This window comes from Ictidomys tridecemlineatus, chromosome 3 (genome assembly GCF_052094955.1).
Source record: "Ictidomys tridecemlineatus isolate mIctTri1 chromosome 3, mIctTri1.hap1, whole genome shotgun sequence".
NCBI lineage: Eukaryota > Metazoa > Chordata > Mammalia > Rodentia > Sciuridae > Ictidomys > Ictidomys tridecemlineatus.
In genome coordinates this window covers 40,817,868-40,841,206 of record NC_135479.1, presented here as the reverse complement: position 1 = coordinate 40,841,206, position 23,339 = coordinate 40,817,868, and the positions used below count along the sequence as shown (strand labels likewise).

At 33.4% G+C, this 23,339-nt stretch overlaps 1 protein-coding gene across 12 annotated transcripts in view; it reads left to right on the top strand.

The window, feature by feature from the left end:
- The window catches only part of Nf1 (neurofibromin 1), a 252,535-nt gene that overhangs the window by 127,238 nt on the left and 101,958 nt on the right, over positions 1–23,339 (top strand). For 9 of the 12 annotated variants that reach the window (XM_078042513.1, XM_078042508.1, XM_078042507.1 and 6 more), the window contains 7 exons: positions 1,400–1,535; positions 5,725–5,787; positions 10,619–10,777; positions 11,299–11,396; positions 12,568–12,714; positions 15,056–15,202; positions 17,530–17,640. In XM_078042513.1, the coding sequence (XP_077898639.1) occupies positions 1,400–1,535; positions 5,725–5,787; positions 10,619–10,777; positions 11,299–11,396; positions 12,568–12,714; positions 15,056–15,202; positions 17,530–17,640 (861 nt within the window). The remainder of the gene's footprint in view (positions 1–1,399; positions 1,536–5,724; positions 5,788–10,618; positions 10,778–11,298; positions 11,397–12,567; positions 12,715–15,055; positions 15,203–17,529; positions 17,641–23,339) is intronic. The other 3 variants (XM_078042509.1, XM_078042514.1, XM_078042510.1) reach the window with 2 other exon arrangements.

Here is a 23,339-nt window from a genome sequence, read left to right as displayed (position 1 = left end):
AGGTAAAGTCTAAGAGAAAAGTCCTTAACACTTCTGCTCCGAAGCATTTTGGGAATACTCAACCCACATACATTTGTGAGAATGCAGAATAAGAATTCTCTATTGTACTGATTGTGGAGCTATCAGTTTCTAATAAAGATAAATATATATTTATTCAGTTAACTTGAAAATTTCTTTTTTAGTTAGCTGCCCTAGATAATACTCCCGATAGCCCCTAGCGCCTTCCGTGCACTGGGGATTGAACTCAGGGATGCTCTTCCAATGAGCTATTTCCCTAGCCCCTTTTTATTTTTTATTTTGAGACAGTGTCTCACTAAATTGTCAAGTTTGGCCTTGAATTTATGAACCTCCTTCCTTAGCTTCTTGAATAGCTTGGAATTACAAGGATGTGATTATAGTGCCCAGCTAGGAAACACTCACATCCCCCCCCCCCACCACCATTACTGTTTTTTTTGGGGGGGGCGGTGTCGGTAATGAGAATTTAACCTTTTCCTACTGAACTACATTTCCAGCCCTTTTTATTTTTTATTTTGAGAACAGGGTTTTGCTAAGTTGCTGGGGACCTTGCTGAATTGCTGAGGCTGGGCTTGAACTTGAGATCTTCCTGCTTCCACCTCCAAAGTTGCTGGGATTATAGGCATGTACCACCGTGCCAAGCTTTGGCTGAGAAATTTGTGTATGCACAAGAATATTCATTGCAGTGGTTCTGTAAAAGTGAAAAATTCAGATATTCATTGACAGGAGAACAGATAAGTCATGATATATACAGAGGCAGGGCTGGAATTTAGCTCAATGGTAAAGTCCTTGCCTAGCATGCCTGATGCCCTGAGATTGATCCCCAACACCACAAGGAAAAAAGTGGCATACAGTGCACTAGATCTTCATGAATCAACAGGATAAATCTCAGAAACATAATATAAAATGAAAGATGATGATTACATTTTATTATCATTAATGGAGACTTAAAAGTCCACATCATTCCTATCTATGTGTTATTTTTCATATAGCATATAAATGTTGAGGAATGTGAATTTAAAGAATACTATGCTTGTTTTGTCTGTCCCCTTCCCTCCTCTCTTTTGCTCAGATATTTTTAAACCAAATCCCAGAAATAATGTTTTCAACAGGTAGACTTTAAACACACATGTATTTATTACCACCACCACCACTGCTGCTGCCACCACCAGTAATTCCACAGCTAGTAAAATTAAAAATAAAGTTTTATGTTAATTTTTTCTGGTTGTCCCCAAATTGTCTTTTTTTCCAATTTGTTATTTGTTCAAATCAGGGTCAAAAGTCCACACATTGTATTTCGTTAAATATCCCTTAGTCTCTTTCAAGGAGTGATTTTGTTTTAAAGAGAAATGTTTTGATTTTACCTCCTTCTTTTTTTTTGTAGATTAGAACCATCAGAAAGCCTTGAGGAAAATCAGCGGAACCTCCTTCAGATGACTGAAAAGTTCTTTCACGCCATCATTAGTTCTTCCTCAGAATTTCCTCCTCAGCTTCGAAGTGTGTGCCACTGTTTATACCAGGTGTGCTTAAAGTTAGAGATTGCCATTATTAATGCAAAGCTAAATGAAAAATACTTTGCCAAAAACAGTGTAGTTGCTGATAGTGGGTGGTTGATACAAGACTGAGTCAATTGGATGAATAATACATTAAGAATTGTTGTTGGAATGGCTTTGAATGACCCTTCATTTTTCTTCAGAGATGTTTGAAATACTTTAAGAGAATATTTAAATATATTAAATTTTTCTTGCATTGGGAGCAAGTTTAAAATTCACTGAATCTTTTGGATATGATGCATGTGGCTGAAATGAAACATGGAATTTTAGGTGGGTTATCTTTTGCCTGTGTTACTCTCAGGATCTTTTACATAACAGGCAGTTCACTTGCATTTTGCATTGTGAATTTCTTGATCTGTAATTTTGGTTTCTCCATTAAGATATAATTGGTTTGTGTCATATTTTCCCAAGACAGACTGACAGAGCTCTGTTTATATAGGTTGCTATTTATAAGATACATTGCATCATCGTTCATACCATGTTGTTAGACTTTCTAAGGTTATCACTATAAGTAATATTACAGAGTTCAGATGTCCAGGATTCCTTTCTTGTTGAGGGAATTAGGCCTGTGTTCTTTTATGGCTCCTTATGTGTTTTTGAACTGCATATGCAGTTTTTAAAATGATTTGTTTATTCCAAGAGAGGTCCTGCAAATCCACATTTGCCTTCTAAGAAGGAGAAATGTTATTGGGTTGGAAGTTTGGAGTAAGGTTGATGTTAAGGAAAGAACGTACACATTTACTAAAATTCATGCCTTTCTCTCTCTTTTTTCAGAGTCATCCCCAGACATTTGTTTTTTTTTTAGCACACAGCTTCAGTTGCTAAGAGACATTAACAGCATCAGTGAAATCACCATTCTAAAAATTTGGGGCTTCTCTGCTTTGTGTGACTTTTAAAGATATGTCTGTTGTATCTACAAAAAGAAAACTTTTCCACAACACAAATAGATTATAAAACCTACTTACGTCTCTCTTAATTTATCATGACTTTATTGCCCCTTCCCATCTTTTTCTTTTCTGTTCTTGAAGTACTGGGGATTGAATCCAGGGGTACTATACTACTGAGCTACATCCCCAGCTCTTTCTTATTTTTTATTTTGATATAAGTTCTCGATGAGTTGCTGAGGCTAGCCTCAAACTTGTGATCCTCTTGCCTCAGCTTCCTGCGTTGTTGGATTATAGGCACATACTACCACGCTTGGCTGCTTTACTGCCTTTTTCAGAAAGCTTCAGGAAGCTTAGGAGAAACCCCCATATAATTTATTCAGCTATTTAAATCTGAGGCTAGAGGATGGATTAGTTACAACATGAAACTTAATACAGTGAACATTTTCTCTTAAGTTTTAGCTTTATTTAGGTTTCTCTTTAAATCTAATTCAGTGATTTTTTTTTCCAGTTTCTAACAATAGGTAGATGAGAAATAGCGAGCACATATTAAAAATAGTGTGGATCAGCTTCTTGGTTGGCCTACTATTAACTCTTTTCAGAATGCAAGTGGGTTTCTGAAATGACAGTGGCTTTGACTTTAGCTGGTTAGGGATTGATGACATGATCCTAGAAGATTTTAGTAGAATTTCATGATGTGGTTGTCATCCTACATGAAAAATATTTTTATATGATCAACATTTTGGAACATCAATTTGAGACTATGATATTATAATGTAAAAGAATACCATGATACTTAGTAACTACTCAGGAAAAGCTTAATGAAGAAATTAAATTTTCCTATTCCTTCCATATAAGTGAACAAGATTCTTAGCTTTCATAGTTAAGAAGGAAGGGAAATAGTGAAAATATTGATGATGATTGGTAGCTTATCACATACTATGTATTGTGCTTTATAGAGAATTGCATAATAAAATAGTCTATTACCTTATTAATGCTTGGAATTATGTTAAAATTTCATATAAAATTATTCTCTTTAAAAATGTTTAAATGTGTCATTGTGTTACTTCAAAATATTAGATAATCGTATCGGAGAGTAGAGTACTGCAGAGCAAAGGTACGCTGTACAAAAGGTTCTGCTTTTTATCAAGCTGATAAGGAATTTTACATTCATTAGTTAAAAAGAAAGGAAAAGAAAAGCTTTGGTCTCAACATATTTTTTTCATTGAGTCTCCTTCTAACCTAGTTTTCCCCTTCAGTTTGCTCTTTTGTTTTTATTTATCTTTCCTCTTTTAGACTTTTTCTTGCCCTTTTGACTTTGTCAGCAACATAATGGTACCTTTGTGCTTGTATTTTCTGCTGGGGAGGGGTAGTAGTTGATATTTTTTTTCCTTTAGTAAACATGACATCTGCTTTGGGGACCTACTGGGGAAATACTGAAAGCTAGTGAGTATATTGCTCGCTAATAAACTTCTCTGTTAGTTCTTTTTGCTTGAATTCATACGTTCGTCTTTAAGCCTTTTTTTTTTTGTTATCATGTTTAACCAGCTGTTATTATATATGCCCCCTTAGTGGACAGTGTTACAGTTAATAGGAATAGTCAACTGTGACCATGTGTCAGATGTATAATTATTTTTTTCATGTTTTTATTTCCACTTTTCATTCAATAGTTGTGGAATAAAGAGAAAAGAACATCCACCCCAGTGGATGTTCTCTTAGGTTGTGGTGAGAGCATTGAGACGGAGCTATTATGATTCTAAATAAATGTTATCTTTTGCCAATAAATCTGCTTCCCCAAACTAATGTAGTTAAGCATAATTTTTTAAGACTGTAAATGATAGGTATATACCATAATTGAAAATTTTTGTGTGGTTACTAGTGTTTTGTGTAGATTGTTAAGTTTGAACCAAAGTTCTATGAGATAAGTGTGTCTTTTTATTTTAACACAGCTTCCCAGTGCTTAGAATAGTATCTGACATGCAGGTAGGTGCACAAGAGCTAGTTGAGTGGATGGATAGATGGATGTCAAACAGATTTTAAGCTCAAGTTGTTTTTGGTTATGGTGTTGAATGCCTGGAATAAGAAGCCATGTATTGGTGGATTAAAGAATTTTTTTTTTTTTTTTTGGTTTTTCTTTTTTTTTGGTCCTGGGGTTTGAACCCAGGGGCATGTTAACCACTGAGCTAAACTCCTGCAACCCTTGATAGTTTTTATTTTGAGATTGGGCCTCATTTAAGTTGCTGAGGCTGGTCTCCAATTTGATACCCTCCTCCTTCAATGTCCCAAATTGCTGGGGTTAGAGGCATGCATCACTGTGCCCAGAATATTGTTTGGTTTTTAAACACATTTTTTTAAAAAAATAATTGTTCTTCCTAGTGAAGTCCAGTCAAAAGTGTTTTAATTTTGAAAGAACTCTTCAGCCTGGAAAGGAACTCTGAGAGGCGAAACCACTATGTGTCAGTGGGTTTTGATAAGTGCCTTTTTTTGTGGAGGGGGTTGGTAGCATTCTGATAAGTGGTCAGCTGTAGTAAGTAAATAATTTTAGGCAGGCTTACAGTTTTATTGTATACTTTTCTCTGTAGTTTCTTAACCTTAATATTAATGCCTTTTCCCCTTAGTTCAACTGATAACATATTTTTCTCCAAAATAATGCAAAGATTGTAACATGCTCTGATAAGAACCATTTTAGAAAGTAGCCTGCTTTGAAAGTCTAGTCTTTTTAAGAAAGATTTTAAAGTCAGAATCTCTAAAACAAATTTTTCTATTTTTAGCTATTATTTTATTTTAGTTAAGATTTTAATTAAATGCCAGATATTGGAAAAATAACTAAGTCAATTGAAGGATACACAGAGAAGTATTTTACAATCAGAAAAAAAAACATGTAAACACAAAAGTTTTTAGAATGTGGTCTACTTACAATGATCATTTTATATGAAAGTTATCAAAAGCTAGGAATTAACTAAGATACAAATATTTTATATTCTCAAATTCACTTGAAGAGAGCTTTTCTGTGATTCATATAGCCAGAAATAGTAGACATGATTGGGTTTCAACATTTCTTGCTGTTGATTTAATGTGTGGCTTAAAAATGTAATAAAAATAAAAATTGAGAATTAAAATTCATCCCTTAGAATTCAGTTGATTTTCTAATTTTTTTGTTAATTCCATTTGTGTTACATTTTATTGTGTAATTTTATGTACAAGCCAACATTGTTTTTGTTGCTGTATGTAGTCGGTGCTGTGACTTGTTTGTGCTCATCTCTGTTCTGTAGGCAACTTGCCACTCCCTACTGAATAAAGCTACAGTAAAAGAAAAAAAGGAAAACAAAAAATCAGTAAGTTTGGAGAACTTTTTATTAGCTGTTTCTTTCAAAGCAAACCAAAAATCTTTTGCTGTTTGTTAAGAACATCTTCACTTCAGCCTATTTGACCTTCACTATAAAATCATTCTACTAATTCTGGCACAAAATAGCTTTCATTTCAATTAACCCTGGAATTAAGTTACATTGAAACATTCTCTGTGTTCCTTTGGTTTGATTTATCCCAAAGGCATTTTGTGGGCATTTGTTGCATTGGATATCCTTGGTCTAATTTTTTAAATTATAAATGAATGCAAAAAAAAAAAAAAAACAACTTAATTTCAAGGCTTTAGGAAATGCTGACTATCTTCATTCTTGCTTTTTGTTTTGCAGGTCATGTGACTGTTTTCTTTCCCTAGAAACAAAAGATTTAAATTGTTAGAAGTATATGGTGGGAAAATGTTGGCTCATTTTGGGGTGGGGCTTGGGGGGGGCGGTATAGGGGGTGAGGTGCTGGGGGTGGAACCCAGGGACTCACACATCTTGCTAGGCACGTGGTTTATCAGAAAGTATCATTTTCTAACCTAGTCTAAAAGTTGCTAAAATTTTTTAAGACTCTCTATATTTTTATCTAGATAGTTAATAGTCAGAATTTAGATGTATGTGCTTAGTTTATAGAAATTCTAATAGTAACATTATTTTTACCTCAGAGAAAATCAGTATTAAAATTTTGGAATAAAAGGAAAACACAGTCCATATCTGTATAGAAACACTTCATTTGGCAAACATGATACAAAATATATTGCCTGCTTCTATGAAATTGTCCTAATTTCACAGAAGAAAATTATGATAGTCATAATGATCTTCTTCCAGTAAAGGGGAATTTGTCCAAAATATAACTTTGATTCATTTTAAATTTGTCAGTGTGACTTTCTCTTATTAGGACGAGGCCCATCTTTGTTCATATTATCCAAATGATTGTAGAGAAGATGAAAAGAAAACTTTTAAACATCAAATAGTTTTTGCAAAATGTATTCCATTGTCATGCATAACTAATTAGAACAAATTAAAAATCAGGAAGCTTTCTTAAAATAATTTAAAATATAGTGATCATCTGGTTTCATCTTTCATTCATTGTTTTAGCTTTACATATGAAATTTACACTAAGCTTTACATTGCAATTTCTGTTTTAAATTTAAATTCAGAGCTAAATTAAAATTTAGAAACATTTATTATGTCTGCTCCAGATTTTCTCTCTGAGTATGTTAAAGTATGTTAAAAAAAATTTGGTCAGCTATTAGTGAATAGGATTGAATTGGATGGCCGTTTTGCTTAACAAAAACATTTTTTTCTAATGCTTCAGCTTTCTAATTCTCATGTGGCCTTAACATAATATACACCACCACTGTTGAAATTAATTTACTGTTTCTAACACTCTTGTTCAGTGTTTTACTAATGCCATTGTGTAATGTGTCACATGAATTAAAATTCAGACTTTGTGTTTCTCTAGTGCATGTTTTCTAGTCTTTCTAACATTCCTTTATTGAGATTTTTGTCTAGAATTGTTCTTTGAAATGTTTTTTTCTACAGTTATTTAAAAAAAATTTTTTTTAATGTTTCTGGGTAACACTAAGTTTTGGAATTTATTTCTCAGCACAGATGATATGAGGTCCTCAAGGAAACAAGTGAAATCTAATTGTTATTTTGAGATATTTTAGAGCACATTCAAGAATATGAAAATAGGATAGTCATTATAAATTTAAAATGTCATATTTTGGAATTGTATGCTTAATAGAATTCAAACATTTTTAAGAGCAAACTGATTTTCTTTTGGAATATGTCTATCCAATATTTGCGATATAGAGAGAAGGCTCTGGCTTCTTGTGTCCAGCTGTGCACTCATATTACAGATAACTATTTATTCAAGTGTGTATAATTATATTTACTTTGGAAGTTGTCTTCCTAACTCAGGGAGAATTTACAGTAATTAATCATGTATAGGTAGTGATCCTCTTCTGATGTGCAGCTTATTATAGCATATTTGCATTATGTAATTTAGTTTTTATCAAAGGAAGTAAAGGGGACATAGGCTGATAACTGCTTTCAGCACAGATTATACCAATATTGACCTTTTATGTAAAATGTCATTTTCATCCAGATTAAATTTTTATGGCTTTTTAAAAAAAAGAATGGAAACCTGAGTTGTAAATCAGGTAAAGTTATAATGATGTTCATTACTGGTGAAAGAAAAAAAGCAGTCCTTTTATAAATTGACTTGTGAAACTTGTTACACAGCATTCTTATAAATGTTCATTATGTTTTGTCAATTCTAAAAATATATTGATGCCATCAGTGGGATGCATGCTTAAATGATACATGAAACAATGTTTGTTCCTAACATATGGATACTTTGAGTTTTAATGTGAAATTATTTTGGGAGATGTGGAAAAGTTTGTTTTCATTTTGGGAAATAATTTTTTCAGATTTCCCTTGAATTCTGAAGCTGAGAGTACTATTAAATGAAACTAGACATCAGTATAAGTCATAATTTAAAAGATCTTTATCTTAGAGAAAACCAGTAAATGGCTACTCTCAGAAAAGTGAATTTTAAAAGAGCTCTTGATATATAGATTTTTATGAGACACTTATAAGTTAGTATTTTAGAAATCAAACTGATTCTTTGAAAAGTTCAAACTATGGCTTTCTCTTTTTCAGAAACTTTTTTTTAGGATTTTAATTGGTTTAACTGAATACATTGGCAATTCTTCTAAAGAAAATCCCACTTAAAATTAAATATAAGCAGTTTTGGGTTTGGGGGTGTGGATCAATGGTAGAGTGTGTGCTTACCAAGCACAATGCCCTGGCTTCAATTTTGGCACTCCCCCACCAAGGCCCCCATCAAGAAAAAAGAAAGAAAGAAAAACAAAACAAAACAAAAAACAGTTTTTAATCCTTTTTCTTCTTGCTAACTCACTCCTGAAAAGTTAAATTAAAGCTCTTATAGGATTATCAATATTTCATTTTTTTTAAGATTATAATTTTGAGAATTCTAAAGGAACTACTCAGTATCAGTGGTTGTCCATGAACATTCTGAAATTATGTGATGGATTTTTATAATATGAATGCATACATTGATGTTTCTAACGTTTTATCAGACTTCAGAGAGATTCCTATTCCCCAAAAGGTTAAATATTGTACTAGAATAATAAAGGCACTTGAATTTTCTTTATTCTGAATATAAAATTGATTTTCAGCTAAAAATAAACAGGATTTAAGTTTTAAAGCCTTTCTGCTACAACAGCTATATTTAGCCACCTCCCCCACTTTCCCCTCATTTTAAGTATAAGGTTGTTCTTTATACAATAATCCCCGAAGAGTTGTAACTTGAAGCTTCCTGAGCTATAGTAAAAGTGAAGGTGAGAATATGTTACCTATAATGTACTTCAGATGTCATCTTTACAGACTTGTTTCAGCTTGAAAAAATCATTTTCTAAAATATTTTTACCATTTTTTTATCAGAAATGATAGAAAATTATTTTTAAATGATAGGCAGTAGATAAGAACACATTTAAAATATGGACACCATGGAGCACTAAATTATACAGAATTAAGTAAAATAACCCCTTTTTCCAGAATTAGTCTGGAATCATTGATCATGAAGAAAAGTAGAGTTATGTGAGATCTGCACTTAAATCCCATTTTCTCACCCTCCCTCCAGTATTTTTTGAAATACAATTTTACCTCTGAAATCTCAGATTATTGAATGGAATGGTATAGCTTCATTGTTGCAGTGACTACTAATTTAAATAGCAATTAGTCACACCAAGAAAGAATAGTTATAGAGATTAAATATTATATGTGTTCTTTAAAAACAAATGTGTGTGTTTAGGATATATGAAAAGTGTAAATTTCAGAAAAATGTAGTTTTCATATGTTGGCCTAAAATGCGGAGGCATGGGGAAGAGATGGGAGCCAATTTCACAACACATTTTCCAATCAATTTAACACTTCTTCCATTTTAATGGGCTGGTTGCTTTATCTTTAATTTAGAATGTTTTCTAAGGAGACATTTAATCTACTGTTGATATTGGCTTCATGTTGCTTTTCAGGATGGGCAACCTAAATTAATTTCCTAAATCTTTAAAGTTTTTTTTTGACTTGGCAGAATTATGAATTTTCTATGGTAGACATATGGGTCATCTCTTCTGGTAGGATCATTTTTTCTTTTAGGATCCCAAGAATTTCTGTTTCTCCATGGGTTAAATAATAGGTCATTATATATAAAGCAGACTGGCGAAAAAAAGAAACTACCAATACTATTACCTGTAACTTGTTTTCTTTTAGTAGGAATCTAAGAAAAAAATTGGTTTCGCATATGTTAAGCATTTTTCTCAAAAAACAAAACTCAGTTCTAACAGATATAACAAAATGTAAATGTTTATTATTAGGTATGGGTCATCTCAGAGGTGTGCTATTGAAAACTCACCTTCACCTTACAAAATGGGTCATGCTCTCATGTCTATTAAAGTAATCTCTGTGTGAAATTGGGTCTACATTTATTACTCGGCAGATTGTAGTGTAAATAGTGATGATAAATAAGATCTTTTTTTCAGGTCTTTTCTACACAAGTCATCTGTGAGGTTTTCTTCTCTCTTAGATACCTCAATTGTACTTTAAAGTGATATAAGATTAGTAATAAGAGTGAATTTTATTTTCTGATATCTGGGAAGAAAGTAAAAAATAGAAACATCATTTATGAGGCTTGATTGGTTCAAATTTTTTGCAGAGTTTGTCCTATGAGCTCTTTGTTCCCATTTCCTTATTTTAATTCAAACCTTGTACTCAATTCTCAACCCCTTGTTTTTAGGTGGTTAGCCAGCGTTTCCCTCAGAACAGCATTGGTGCAGTAGGAAGTGCCATGTTCCTCAGATTTATCAATCCTGCCATTGTCTCACCATATGAAGCAGGGATTTTAGATAAAAAGCCACCACCTAGAATCGAAAGGGGCTTAAAGTTAATGTCAAAGGTAAATTATTTTGATAATCTAGCTATCTTAAATTTCCCTTCCAACAAAATTTTTCCATTTTTCATATAGTACTTTCCCTTGAATTCACTTTTGAAATGCCCTATGATTTTTCAGTTACGTGTTTTTGTTTTATTTTGTTTATATTACAAAGTAATTCATTAGTTAGGTAACTGATGGGCTATATTGTCATGAAAAATATTTTATCAAATATTTTATCTCCCAAAGACAGTTTTCTTTGTAATTTTTCTGGGAATTTTGAAATGGAGATGGAAATATAGACTGCTGAATTTTTAAATATAAAAGGCATTTAAATTTTAATATATATTGTGTATATAAATATATGTATATATAATTATATTTGGCAAAAAAATGGAAACAGATACAGTAATTTATAGAACAAGGAATAATTGATTCTAACTGCCAGTAGAAATAACATCAATGTGAAAATTTATGTACTTTTAAAGAATTTATTAATGTATAGATTTCATACAGTAAATCTGTAAACTTTTTTGACTGCTTAGATACTACAGAGTATTGCCAATCATGTTCTCTTCACAAAAGAAGAACATATGCGGCCTTTTAATGATTTTGTGAAAAGCAACTTTGATGCAGCACGAAGGTAAGCAGTCTGACACTTGGTTGATTGCTCTGTGTGAATCAAGTATTTTCAGTTTCACTTAGGTCCATGTACCTGGTCTGTGTGAAGTTCCTCTGTAGGTTTTTTTTTTCTCTTCCCTCCCAAGATTAAGGACATGTTTTGCTTTATGAAAGATGTTATGAAATAAATCTATATTTGATTTCGATGGTGGCTTTTATATTTGAAAACCAAGGAGGATTTTGACGTATCTATTTAAGTAAAGGATTGAGGTTGCTATAACATGGGAGCAAGGAAGAAGATTCCTTTCATTAAAAACTAAAAACAAATTGGTGTAGATAATACATAAGTGTATAGTTAGAATCTTTTGGTATTAGAATATTTTTAATACTTCAGTTAAAAATGTATCTGAACTCAGAAGTTTTTTTAAACCAAGTAATAGAGACACAGAATATTTTATGAACAATTGAACAACTGTTCGCTTTATGTTTAAATTTTTTTCTGCTAGATTTCCATAATTAACTAATTACCTCAGATTATTTCTGAATTGTTGGTTTTTCTATAAACTAGAGAAAATACTAATTTTGCATGAGTTGTTTTTAGAGAAACAATAATTCATGAGAAAGTATGTTGTAAGTTCATGTTCAGAATTCTGGCATTTTAGCAGTATAAGTGATCTGATTCATAGTCTAATCTGGCTTTGTGTAGCTCTCTTGCAGTTTATCATCATAATAGTTCTTACTGACCTTTCTGCTAGGAAAATTAGAGTTTAAAAGATATATTGCTGAACTGTAAGTCATAGTGGTACATGTCAGTAGAGAATTCGTGTTCTAACAGATAAACTACCACAGAAAGAGAACCAAGGTTCTGATCCTGGCTCTGATTGAGAGATTATGTAATTATAGGGAGTTTTTTTTTTTTGTCTGGGCCTCCATTTTCTTATCTGTAAAACACTGACTTCTTTCTGGATCCCATTTATCTAAATCTCTTGTTTGTTCTCTGACTTCAGACCCTACTCTGAAACTGAAGCCAGGTATCAGAAATGGAACAAGTCCTATATTTATAATCTCAGTTACTTTATTATATTATTATACTTACTAAAATAATAACATTATACTATGCTTAGTATAAAAATTCACGTGTAGGTATGAATGTATCTGGTGTTGAAAATTCTAATGGTTTTGCATTTTTGAAGATTTTTCCTTGATATAGCATCAGATTGTCCCACAAGTGATGCAGTAAATCATAGTCTTTCCTTCATCAGTGATAGCAATGTGCTAGCTTTACATCGTCTGCTTTGGAACAACCAGGAGAAAATTGGCCAGTATCTTTCTAGCAACAGGTATGATTTCCTAGTCATGGGGAAATTGAACACTTTCAGTTTAAATTGATATTAATAAAATTATTGATTATGAACAGTGACTTACACCTTGCAGCTGTTTGCAGTAAGAATTAATGATTTGGAAAGAGAAATGTAGACTCTTTTTTAAAAAATATTTATTGTTTATTTGGACACAATATCTTTATTTATTTATTTTTATGTGGTGCTGAGGATCGAACCCAGTACCTTGAATGTGCTAGGCAAGCCTTCTACTGCTGAGCCACAACCCCAGCCCCTAGACTCTTTTTTAATATAAGGAAAAGGTTCAGTCATATTAAATGATCAATAAACCTATCTAGGTGCTAGTGATTCCCCTTGTGCCCCCATATTGGGGATTACACCCAAAGCGCTTTGCCATTGAGCCACAACACTCCCCCAGTCCTTTTTAATTTTTTTTTTTATTCTGAGACAGGGTCTCACTGAATTATTGTGATTATCCATGAACTTGTGATCCTCTTTCCTCAACCTTATGAGTTGCTGGGATTATAGGAATGTGCCACCACCCCTGGCCAGTATTTTATTTCTTGAAGGGAAAATATATATATATATATATATAATACATATTTATACACGTGTGTGTGTGTGTGTGTACACAAACACATTTAAAAGCTTTCTTTCTTTCTTTTCTTTCTTTCTTTTCTTCCTTCCTTCCTTCTTTTCTTCCTTCTTTTCTTCCTTCCTTTCTTCCTTCCTATCTTCCTTCCTTCCTTCCTTCCTTCCTTTCTTTCTTTCTTTCTTTCTTTCTTTCTTTCTTTCTTTCTTTCTTTCTTTCTTTCTTTCTTTCTTCCTTTCTTCCTTTCTTCCTTTCTTCCTTTCTTCCTTTCTTCCTTTCTTCCTTCCTTCCTTCCTTCCTTCCTTCCTTCCTTCCTTTCTTCCTTTCTTCCTTCCTTCCTTCCTGTCTTCCTTCCTTCCTTCCTTCCTTCCTTCCTTTCTTTCTTCCTTTCTTCCTTTCTTTCTTCCTTTCTTCCTTCCTTTCCTCCTTCCTTCCTTCCTTCCTTCCTTCCTTCCTTCCTTCCTTCCTTCCTTCCTTCCTTCCTGTACTGGGGATTGAAATCAGGGGCACTCAACCACTGAGCCATATCCGTAGCCCTATTTTATATTTTATTTAGAGACAGGGTCTCAATGAGTTGCTTAGAAGCTGGCCTTGAACTCTTGATCTTTCTGTATTAGCCTCCTGAGCTGCTGGGATTATAGGCATGCGCCCCCGCACCTGGCTTAAAAGCTTTCTTTTAGCGATCCCATATCCATTCTCTGTCTATACATATCTACTTTCTAAAGCTAGTAGTTGTATGTTTTCTGTATACAATTTTATTGTGTTCTACACACACACACACACGCACACACACACACACACACATTTTTCAAAGGAAATCATAGGTCTATATAGCATAGCTTTTTGTTTTTTAAAAATTTACTGCAGTGACCTAGCAGATATAGCCTCTTTTTTCTTGCTGCTTGCTGTACTAGAGATTGAATCTAGGACCTCATGTATGCTAAATGGGCACTCTACCACTGAGCTGCATCCCCAGCCTGCATGTACCCTCCTCATTCAGCATTCTACTTGAGATTTGTCACTTATTTAACTTATGGTAATGTTTCATTGAATGACTATATCAGTTTATTTTTGCATTGCTGAATTAATGGAAATTTAGGTTTGTTTCTAGTTTTTCACTGTTATAAATAGTGATGTATTAAATATCTTTATGCTAGTCTTCTTGTATATTACCAAAGTATGTAATTTCTGGGTCTGGACTATTATAACCTTAACTACATTTACCCAACCAAATTGCTTTTCAAACTTTGTGTGCCAGTTTATACCTCGATCAGCACTGTCTGGCAGTACTTCATGGAATTCATCCTCACCAAAGTTGACATTATCATACTTAATTGTTTTTGTCTGTTTGATGTTTATGAAATAGTATCTTGTTATTCTTACCTAGTTTTACCTGTTTAATAGCTATTAAAAATTTCCCCTATTAAAAATATCCATTTCTTAAAATATTGGTTTCTCAAGATGAATTCGTTTTGTGCTGAAGAAAAAGTAGATCAGAATGTTATTTTAACTTAGCAAATTATGAATTCTACAAAAAATCAAATTTGAATGGTATATAAATTTTATGGTTTGGGAAATACTCGGATCTCTAAAATGTTTCAGTATATACTAAGAATCCCTAAAGTCTTTTTGGTGTTTTTTTTTTTTTTTACAAATCAGCAGGGATCAGCAGCAAAAAGAAAAGCAATCAGTAACAATCTAAAGAAATGTGAACTGCTACTTTCTTTCTAAGTAGTTTGCTGTATCTAGGGATCATAAAGCTGTTGGAAGACGACCTTTTGATAAGATGGCAACTCTTCTTGCATACCTGGGTCCTCCAGAGCACAAGCCTGTGGCAGATACACATTGGTCCAGCCTTAACCTTACCAGTTCAAAGTTTGAGGAATTTATGACAAGGTAAAATACAGCCTTAAAATAATGAGTGCTTTCTTTTTGGTTGAGAAGCAAAGTTTGCCACCAGGCCACTTTAAAATAAGCTTTATTTTTGTTACAAGATTATCAGGAAAGATATACACAGTTAATAACATTAATTCAACTTTTCTCTTACTCTGTATATTATTGAAATATGTTTGCTGTGTTGTTTTATGTATTGGTTTTCTCATAAAGATTATAGTCCTATTAAATCATAGTTTATCATCTCACCTTGATATGTTTCTGCATTTATTTTTATTTTTTAAACAAATCACAGTGGAATGCATTATAATTCATATTACACATGTAGAATACAATTTTTTATATCTCTGGTTATATATAAAGTACATTCACACCAATTCATGTTTCATTCATGTACTTTGGAAAATGATGTCTATCACATTCCACCATCATTGTTAACCCCCTGTCCCCTTCCCTTCCCCTCCCCTCCCCTCCCACCCCTTTGCCCTATCTAGAGTTCGTCTAATTCTCCCATGCTCCCCCTTCCTACCCCACTATGAATCAGTCTCTTTGTATCATTGAAAACATTTGGCATTTGTTTTTTTGGGATTGGCTAACTTCACTTAGCATTATCTTCTGGAACTCCATCCATTTACCTGCAAATGCCATGATTTTATTCTCTTTTATTACTGAATAATATTCCATTGTGTATATATGCCATTTTTTTATCCATTTACAGTTTAGATATTGTGAATTGTGCTGCATTTAATAGTTTTAAGGGTATATAGAAAACATTATTTTCACATTATAGTTAAGGAAAATGCAACTTAGTGTGAATAATTGATTTGCCTAAGATTCCATATTTAATTGATAGGTCAATGGATTTCAGGGGGTGGAGGAGAGGTCTTGGAATTGAACCCAGGGCTGGTTTACCACTGAGCTACATCCCCAATTCTTCTTATTTTTAATTTTTGAGACGGTATTTTGTTGTTGCTCAGGGCCTCACTAAATTGCTGAAGCTGGCCTTGAATTTGGAATCCTCCTGCCTGAGCCTGGGATTACAGGCATGTACCACCATGCATGGCGGGTCTTTGGTTTCAATTACTGAACTCTTTTCTACCACACAAGATACATAGAAATACTAGTATTACAAAAACATACAGTTGTGCTTCCCTAATTCAAAAGTCAAGATTTGAAATCTTCAAAATCTGAAAACTTTGCCAACATGATCCACAAGTGGAAAATTTCACACCTAGCTTTATGTGACTTTGATAGTCATCAAAACGCAACTGCACTAAAAATATTTTCTAAAATTATCTTTAAGCTATGTGTATAAGGTGTATGTGAAATGTAAATGAGTTTTGTATTTAGGCTTGGGTCTCATCCCTCAAGATAACTCTTGTTTGGAATATATGCAGATATTTCAGAAATCCAGAATCTGAAATTTGTTGAATAGGGATACTTAACCTATATAAAAAATAAAATATTTTAAATATACTTAGCTGAGAAGTTATTTTCTGAGCAAATTCATGTACTTTGCAAAAGTACAGTCATTATATAGAAATAAAGAAATGGAGAATATGAAAGGGGTTAAGAGATGCAGAACGTATAATGAGAAGGTCTACCATATATCTAGTTGGTTTATTTCAGAAACCAAATTTAGTGTGAGAATAAGCACAGGTAATATTCGAAGAGGTAATGGATGAGAATTTCCTGGGGTTCATGAAAGATATGAACCTTCACATTGGAGAAGCACACTGAATTATTAGTAGAATTTATAAAAATTAAGCCATATTTTTTCAGAAATGTATTTCAGTATGTGTGGGAATTTAATATAAAAATGGTATTTAAAGTCAGGGACATTAGACTGGACTTTTGATCAATGGTATTGATGCAACTGAGTAATCATGTAGAAAAGGGTATTTATACCATTCATGAAGATAAGTTCCCATGAATCAAAAAAAAAAAAGAAAAAAGAGCTAATGAAGGCCTTTCTCATCAGCTCAAAATTCATAAACCAGAAAAGAAAAGGTTGATAAACTAAACTCATAAAAAGCAAATAAATGAAATTTCAAGACTTATTTCTGAACAAATGCCATAAACAAAAATAATTCTGTGGTTTAATATTCTTGTCCAATAGTTTTCTTAGAATAGTCCTAAAAGTGCATTTGTGATTCAGAAAGTAACCTTGAGATTTTTGATGCATGTTGCCAAATTGGCCTTAAGAAAACCTGTTGCTTTTTAAATATTTTGTCCTTTTTACATTTCATCTGTGATTCAATTGTAGGTATTTGAAAATACTCAGTAAACTGTATAAAGCCTCTGAATTGTTCTGTTCTTTTTTCTTTTAGGCATCAGGTACATGAAAAAGAAGAGTTCAAAGCTTTGAAAACATTGAGTATTTTCTACCAAGCTGGGACTTCCAAAGCTGGGAATCCTATTTTTTATTATATTGCACGGAGGTAAGAAATAATGTTTTAGTCTTTCTTAACAGAGTTTTTAAAATGACATCAAATGTAGAGAGATGACAAGTTTGATTTTTCCTGTTTGAATTAATAGGTCTCAAAGACAAGTAATTCTACCTAAGATCAGAGTATATAGGCTGAGTAAACAGCTGTTCTGTCTTAATGTGTTGTTTTGTTTATTAGAAATTGCTTTTCAGAGTATTGTTGCATACTGACTTCTCTTTCCTTCATTAGTTTTTAAATTAATGTACAGTGTGTTAATTATAAAGAATGAAAAATTGTAAATAATCTTTTGTTTTCATGTATATTCTGATTTAATAGTATCTACAACATGATAATCAGGAACTTTTTTTCTTCAAGAAGAAGTAAAACTTAAAAATTCTATTTCTGAGAACCTTTTGTAATATGAAGTGTAAGACTGTATCAGTGTGATTTAGAAAATAAATCAGAGGAGCTATGGGAAATCTGTAAAGATTTTTTCATGGCTAGCCTGGAAAATTGATCGTGTTTGTACGTGCTATCTGCAGTCATGACTAGTTCCTAGAAACTGTTCTGGAAATACTGGGAACTCCTCTTTTCATGGTAGTTGTGGTGCTGCATTGCTTTCTTTGCCATCTGTCTTTTCTTTCTTGCCTCAAAACTGCCTACCTTTTGATAACTGTGACATTATTTGGTTAGTTTTACTTTTTCATATTCAGCAGACCATAAATTCATGGCAGTTGAACCTTTGAGGCAGTATGATGTGAACACAGAGACCACTTACTTGAGAATCTCAAGGACTATGTTTATTCTTAGTTATGCTATTTGTTTAGTTATAGGACTTAGTCTTCCTGAATTTCCTGAAATTAACAGAAATTGAGGAATTATGTCAGTGGACTTAATGATCATGGGTGGCAAAATCTTGGCAGTTTTAGGAAATAAATTAAAGTTGAGAAATGGAGGGATGGAACAATTGGAACTTGTTTAGTTAGATAAGTCAGATAGCAAGACTAAGATGTCCAAAGAATTGGGGAATTAGGGAACCAAAAAGTTATAAAAAATTGCCTTTTTCTTTGCCCCTTCTAACAACTTGAGTAACATCTGTTTAGCATTTCAAAGTCCTCTTTTCAACTCTCATCTCAGTTACTATTTCTAAATTATTTAAGATAATTTTCTTTTGTACTGAAGATGAGCCTTATTTATATTCCAGCCTCAACCTTTAATACTAGTAGGATATTTTGACTTTACCTATTTTATGTAAATAATTAAAAAAACAACCATTGGTAAGATAGATAGATGTGTGCCCCAACTCCCAATCCCTCTTGAATTCTTGTTGGTTTACAGGTAGCAAAGATTTCTAGTAAAGGTCAAAGCTGGGTTTTTTTCTTTTCAGGGAAGAAACTATAAGTTTGTGTTCCTTCTTTGTGGTGGTCAAGCAAAGGCTAAGGGCTGAAGTAAAGCAGGATGGGCTTTAGGCAGAACTCTCAGTGGGATTAAGTCAGCGGGTTCTCTATGGATATATTCTAGACATATATAACGTGGGGTTTGAGATTACTAAGGTTTTCTAGCTCTGCAGCTTAATAACTGCATAATCTTAGGCAATTTAGTTTTCTGAAACTTTCCCTCATATTTTTAAAAGGAAAGAGATGTGCTTGTAACATCTGTCTACCTCTCCTATATGGTTTCTTTGTGACCTATTAAGTTGTGTACAGAGTAAATTCGAGGTTTTTTTTTAAATATACATATATATATATATAATCCTGCCAATTTCATATTTTCAGTCCTTTTTAAAGTTTCTTATTTAGAACCTACAAGAGATCCTCCTGGTTCTCATTTTCACCTGGTGCAACGTCCCTCCAACCAGGACAAATGAGCACACAGTACATAGAGTAGACAAAGGCCCAGTTTCTCTTTGTACAAATTTACAAGTAGTTAAGTTCATGCTTCTATTTAGTTTTGTTGAAGAGTAAAAACGTTTGACTTTATTGATATTCCTGTATTTCTGTTGTTTAGACTACCGTGTATTAGGTGATTTTTTTTGGATTGTGGATTCTAATCTCAAAGATCAGACATTTCAGACTTTGACTACCCCTTCCTTTTCCCCATATAGAAAACCTACTTGTTTTAGATTCTTCCCTTTTTCTTTCATCTTTCTTGTTATCACTCACTGGGTCTTGATTTTACCTATAAGATGCTGGCAAATCAATTGAGGTGTTTTAGTTAGGTTTTTGTTACCACACAGTTATTTTCTCAGGAAGATAGGCCTCAAGAAAAGCATGAAGCAAAGTAGATCCAGATATCAGTTCTGGAACCAGCTTATGCATGTTGACTGTCTTGGCTTTGTGTTCAGCTCTACTGCATGACCCTCCTCTTTTCTATCCAACTCCTTTTTTACCTTAGTACTGCATACCTGAAATTCCAGGAAGAAAATGTGACTCAGCTAAAAAGTATCTTTGTTGGCAAAATTTTTCATGCTAGACATTGGCCGGCCAGTTGGTTTCTGGCTTTCCCTAAGCCAAGTACATGTTCCTGGTGTAGCAGTCATGTGATTCAAAATGTGACCACAAAGTGACACACTGATCTGGCACTGTCCCTAGGTTTGTGTTTTAATTTTTAAAAATTGGATCTTAATGTTCTCATATTGCTATTAAGTATTTTGGAAATGTATTTTGAAACCCAACTGCATTGCTGGGATTCTCAGTATCTCTTTCATATACTATTGCATTCTCTCCCTAATCACCAGATGACTACTTCCAGGTCATCTTAACATTGCTCTGGAATTGTTTTCCAGTACAAATCTTATTTTCTTTTCCACTGACTTTGCATCTAATGACCAAATTCTGGAATTAGGCATAAAAGGATCTTCATAATTTGGCCTAATTTAATTTTCTGATCTTTTCCTGTTGTTCCCTTCTATATATTTATGCTTTTGCCTGTATTAATTGTATTATATTATTATTATCATTATTAATATTTAAATCTATTTGTTTTATTCAATATAACTGTTTGAAAAGAATTGTTTGTTATAGTTCAAGTATCGTCCTGGGGTTTCATAAATGGACTTCCAGACCACTCATGTATAATCCAGTCAAAGCCTTTATTGAAGCACACTGGTGGCGACTGACCAGAACATAAAGCTGTTCCCCCTGATCAGCCCTGAACAATTGCAAGGGCATTTCTTGTAAGCCTGAAAACTGCAAAAGGGAAGTTTGGGAATCCAGCCAATGTAAGCAAGCCATATTACAGAAGTGGGAGAGTGCAGTCAGGTGGTGGGGACGCTTAGCCAATCACAGTTAGCCCACTCACCCTAGATACAGAAACAGAGCCCCATTACCCTAGTTACAGAAATAGTGCCCCATTAGGTCGTTCTGTGTTCTTAAAAGTTTCTATAGCAAAAGGAAAAGAACATCTTGCCCTGGTTATGACCCTTGTACTTGGCATGGTTGTTTTACAAAACAGAGTTACTAAACAAAATGGAGTCACTTTGGCTTGACTATCACAGTTGAATAAATATAAATATAGATCGTGGACTAGTGCAGTGTGTTATTAATTTTGCTTAAGTGACAATACAATTTAAATTTGTATAAACAAAAAAGGGACTTTATTTGCACATATACATAAGATGATCAAGAGACTAGATGCACATCTGGGAAACATGCCTTCTCTGGTTCTTGACTCTCCTTTCTTCATGTGGTTTTATTCTCAAGAATCTCTTCCCCAGCTGCTGTCAGCAGTGGTTTATGTGCTCACCACTTAACAACCCCAATGGAAAAATACCTCTTTCCCGTAGTTTCAGCAAAAGTAGTTGGTTTTATGGCCTGACTTGAGTCCCTGAGGCAATCACTATGCAAGAGGGATAGAATTTCTTGGTTATCTAGGCCTGGATCATGTGCTCATTTCTAGAGTTCAGTGGTGAAACCAGCCAGACCTGAATTGCATGAAGGGAAAGGCAAGTGTGAGAGCAGGGTTTCACAAAAGAAAATTGGATTGCTGATACCAGAAGGGGTTAAATGGATGCTGGGAAGGCAGGAGTAACAGTTCTCTACATGCAGCTTTAAGAAGACCCAGAAAGACACTGTGGTAGAGAACTTGCCTAGCATGTGTAAGGTACTGTGTTCTATTCTCAGCACCACATATAAGTATTCATTGACAACTAAAAAAATATATATGTGTTAGAAAAAAAAAAGAACCAGAAAGATGACTCCGTCACTTAATAAGGTACAAGTACTGTGAATGAATGTGTATGCAGGTATGTGTAAATGTGTATGTATGAACTGAAAAATATGTGAAACTATACACATCAGACTGGGGGTATTGCTTAGTGGTAGAGCGAATACTTAACATGGGTCTGGGTTCATTCTCCAGCAATATACACAGGCGCGCGTGCACACACACATGCTTTGATGTTACTTATCTCTGGAGTGAATATGCTTGGAGAAGGTAAGGGGCCAATTATATTTCTGTTACATGTCTATATTTTTTCACTTGTTGCCAGGAGCGCATATTATTTTTGTAAGAATAATTTAAAATATAAAATCTAAAAGTTAGAATGAAGAGTTTTCGGGCTGGGGATGTGGCTCAAGCGGTAGCGCGCTCGCCTGGCATGCGTGCGGCCCGGGTTCGATCCTCAGCAGCACCACATACCAACAAAGATGTTGTGTCCGCCGAGAACTAAGAATAAATAAATGTTAAAATTCTCTAAAAAAAAAAAACAAAACAAAAAAAAAAAAAAAACAATACTGTACTGTTTAAAAAAAAAAAAAAAAAAAAGAATGAAGAGTTTTCCTCTTTGGAATGTTATGGTACTTGGCAATTACTTTTTGATGATATTAATAATGATAATAGCTAACATTACTGAGCGCTTTCTTTGCATTAGATAAACTGTGCATGCTATATAATTTATCACTTTGTTCTTATAATGAATGACCTTCAGTAGTGTTAACAGTAATTGACATGTGTATGAATTGAAACCCAAACCAGCTATCAAAATAATCTGAAAAATTAAATAGATCCCTACACTCCACCCTTGCCAATGAGCAAATCCTATGTATTCAGTAGGCACCTCTCATGACTCATTTATAGTCAGTTTACTATTGAAACTTGCTTGGGAACCCTGCTGGGTCACACATGTAAACCCTGGTAGCACAGCTAGTAAAAATCAAAATTGGGTTCTAAATCCAAACCAAAACTTGTAACAATTGCACTATTAATAGCATGGTTATTACTGTTTTATACTGTTTTGGGGTTTAAATTAATCTTTGTAGATGGACATGAAAATCTAAACATTTCTGTGGAGAAAATGAATTTTGGATCCTAAGTATCTGATTTACAAATGGTCTTTTGAAACACAAGACAAGGGTTTACTCAAAATAAGATAATCTTAAAATTGAATCATTAGCAGAGTTGGCATGCTTTTTTACTGGATGACATATTACTAATACACATTCACAAAATAATGATGTTGTTTTAAAGTATTTTTTTAGTTGTTGATGGACCTTTATTTATTAATCTATATGTGGTACTGAGAATCAAACCCAGTATCTCACACATGCTAGGCAAGCACTCTACAACTGAGCCACAACCTCAACCCAGTAAAGGACTGTTGTTTTTGTAAAGGACTATTATTTCTCGTTACCAGATTAGCGCTTTTTGATCTACTTTTTAAAAAATTAGGCAATACATACAACAACTAGCTTCAAACCACTCCTGTCCCTTAT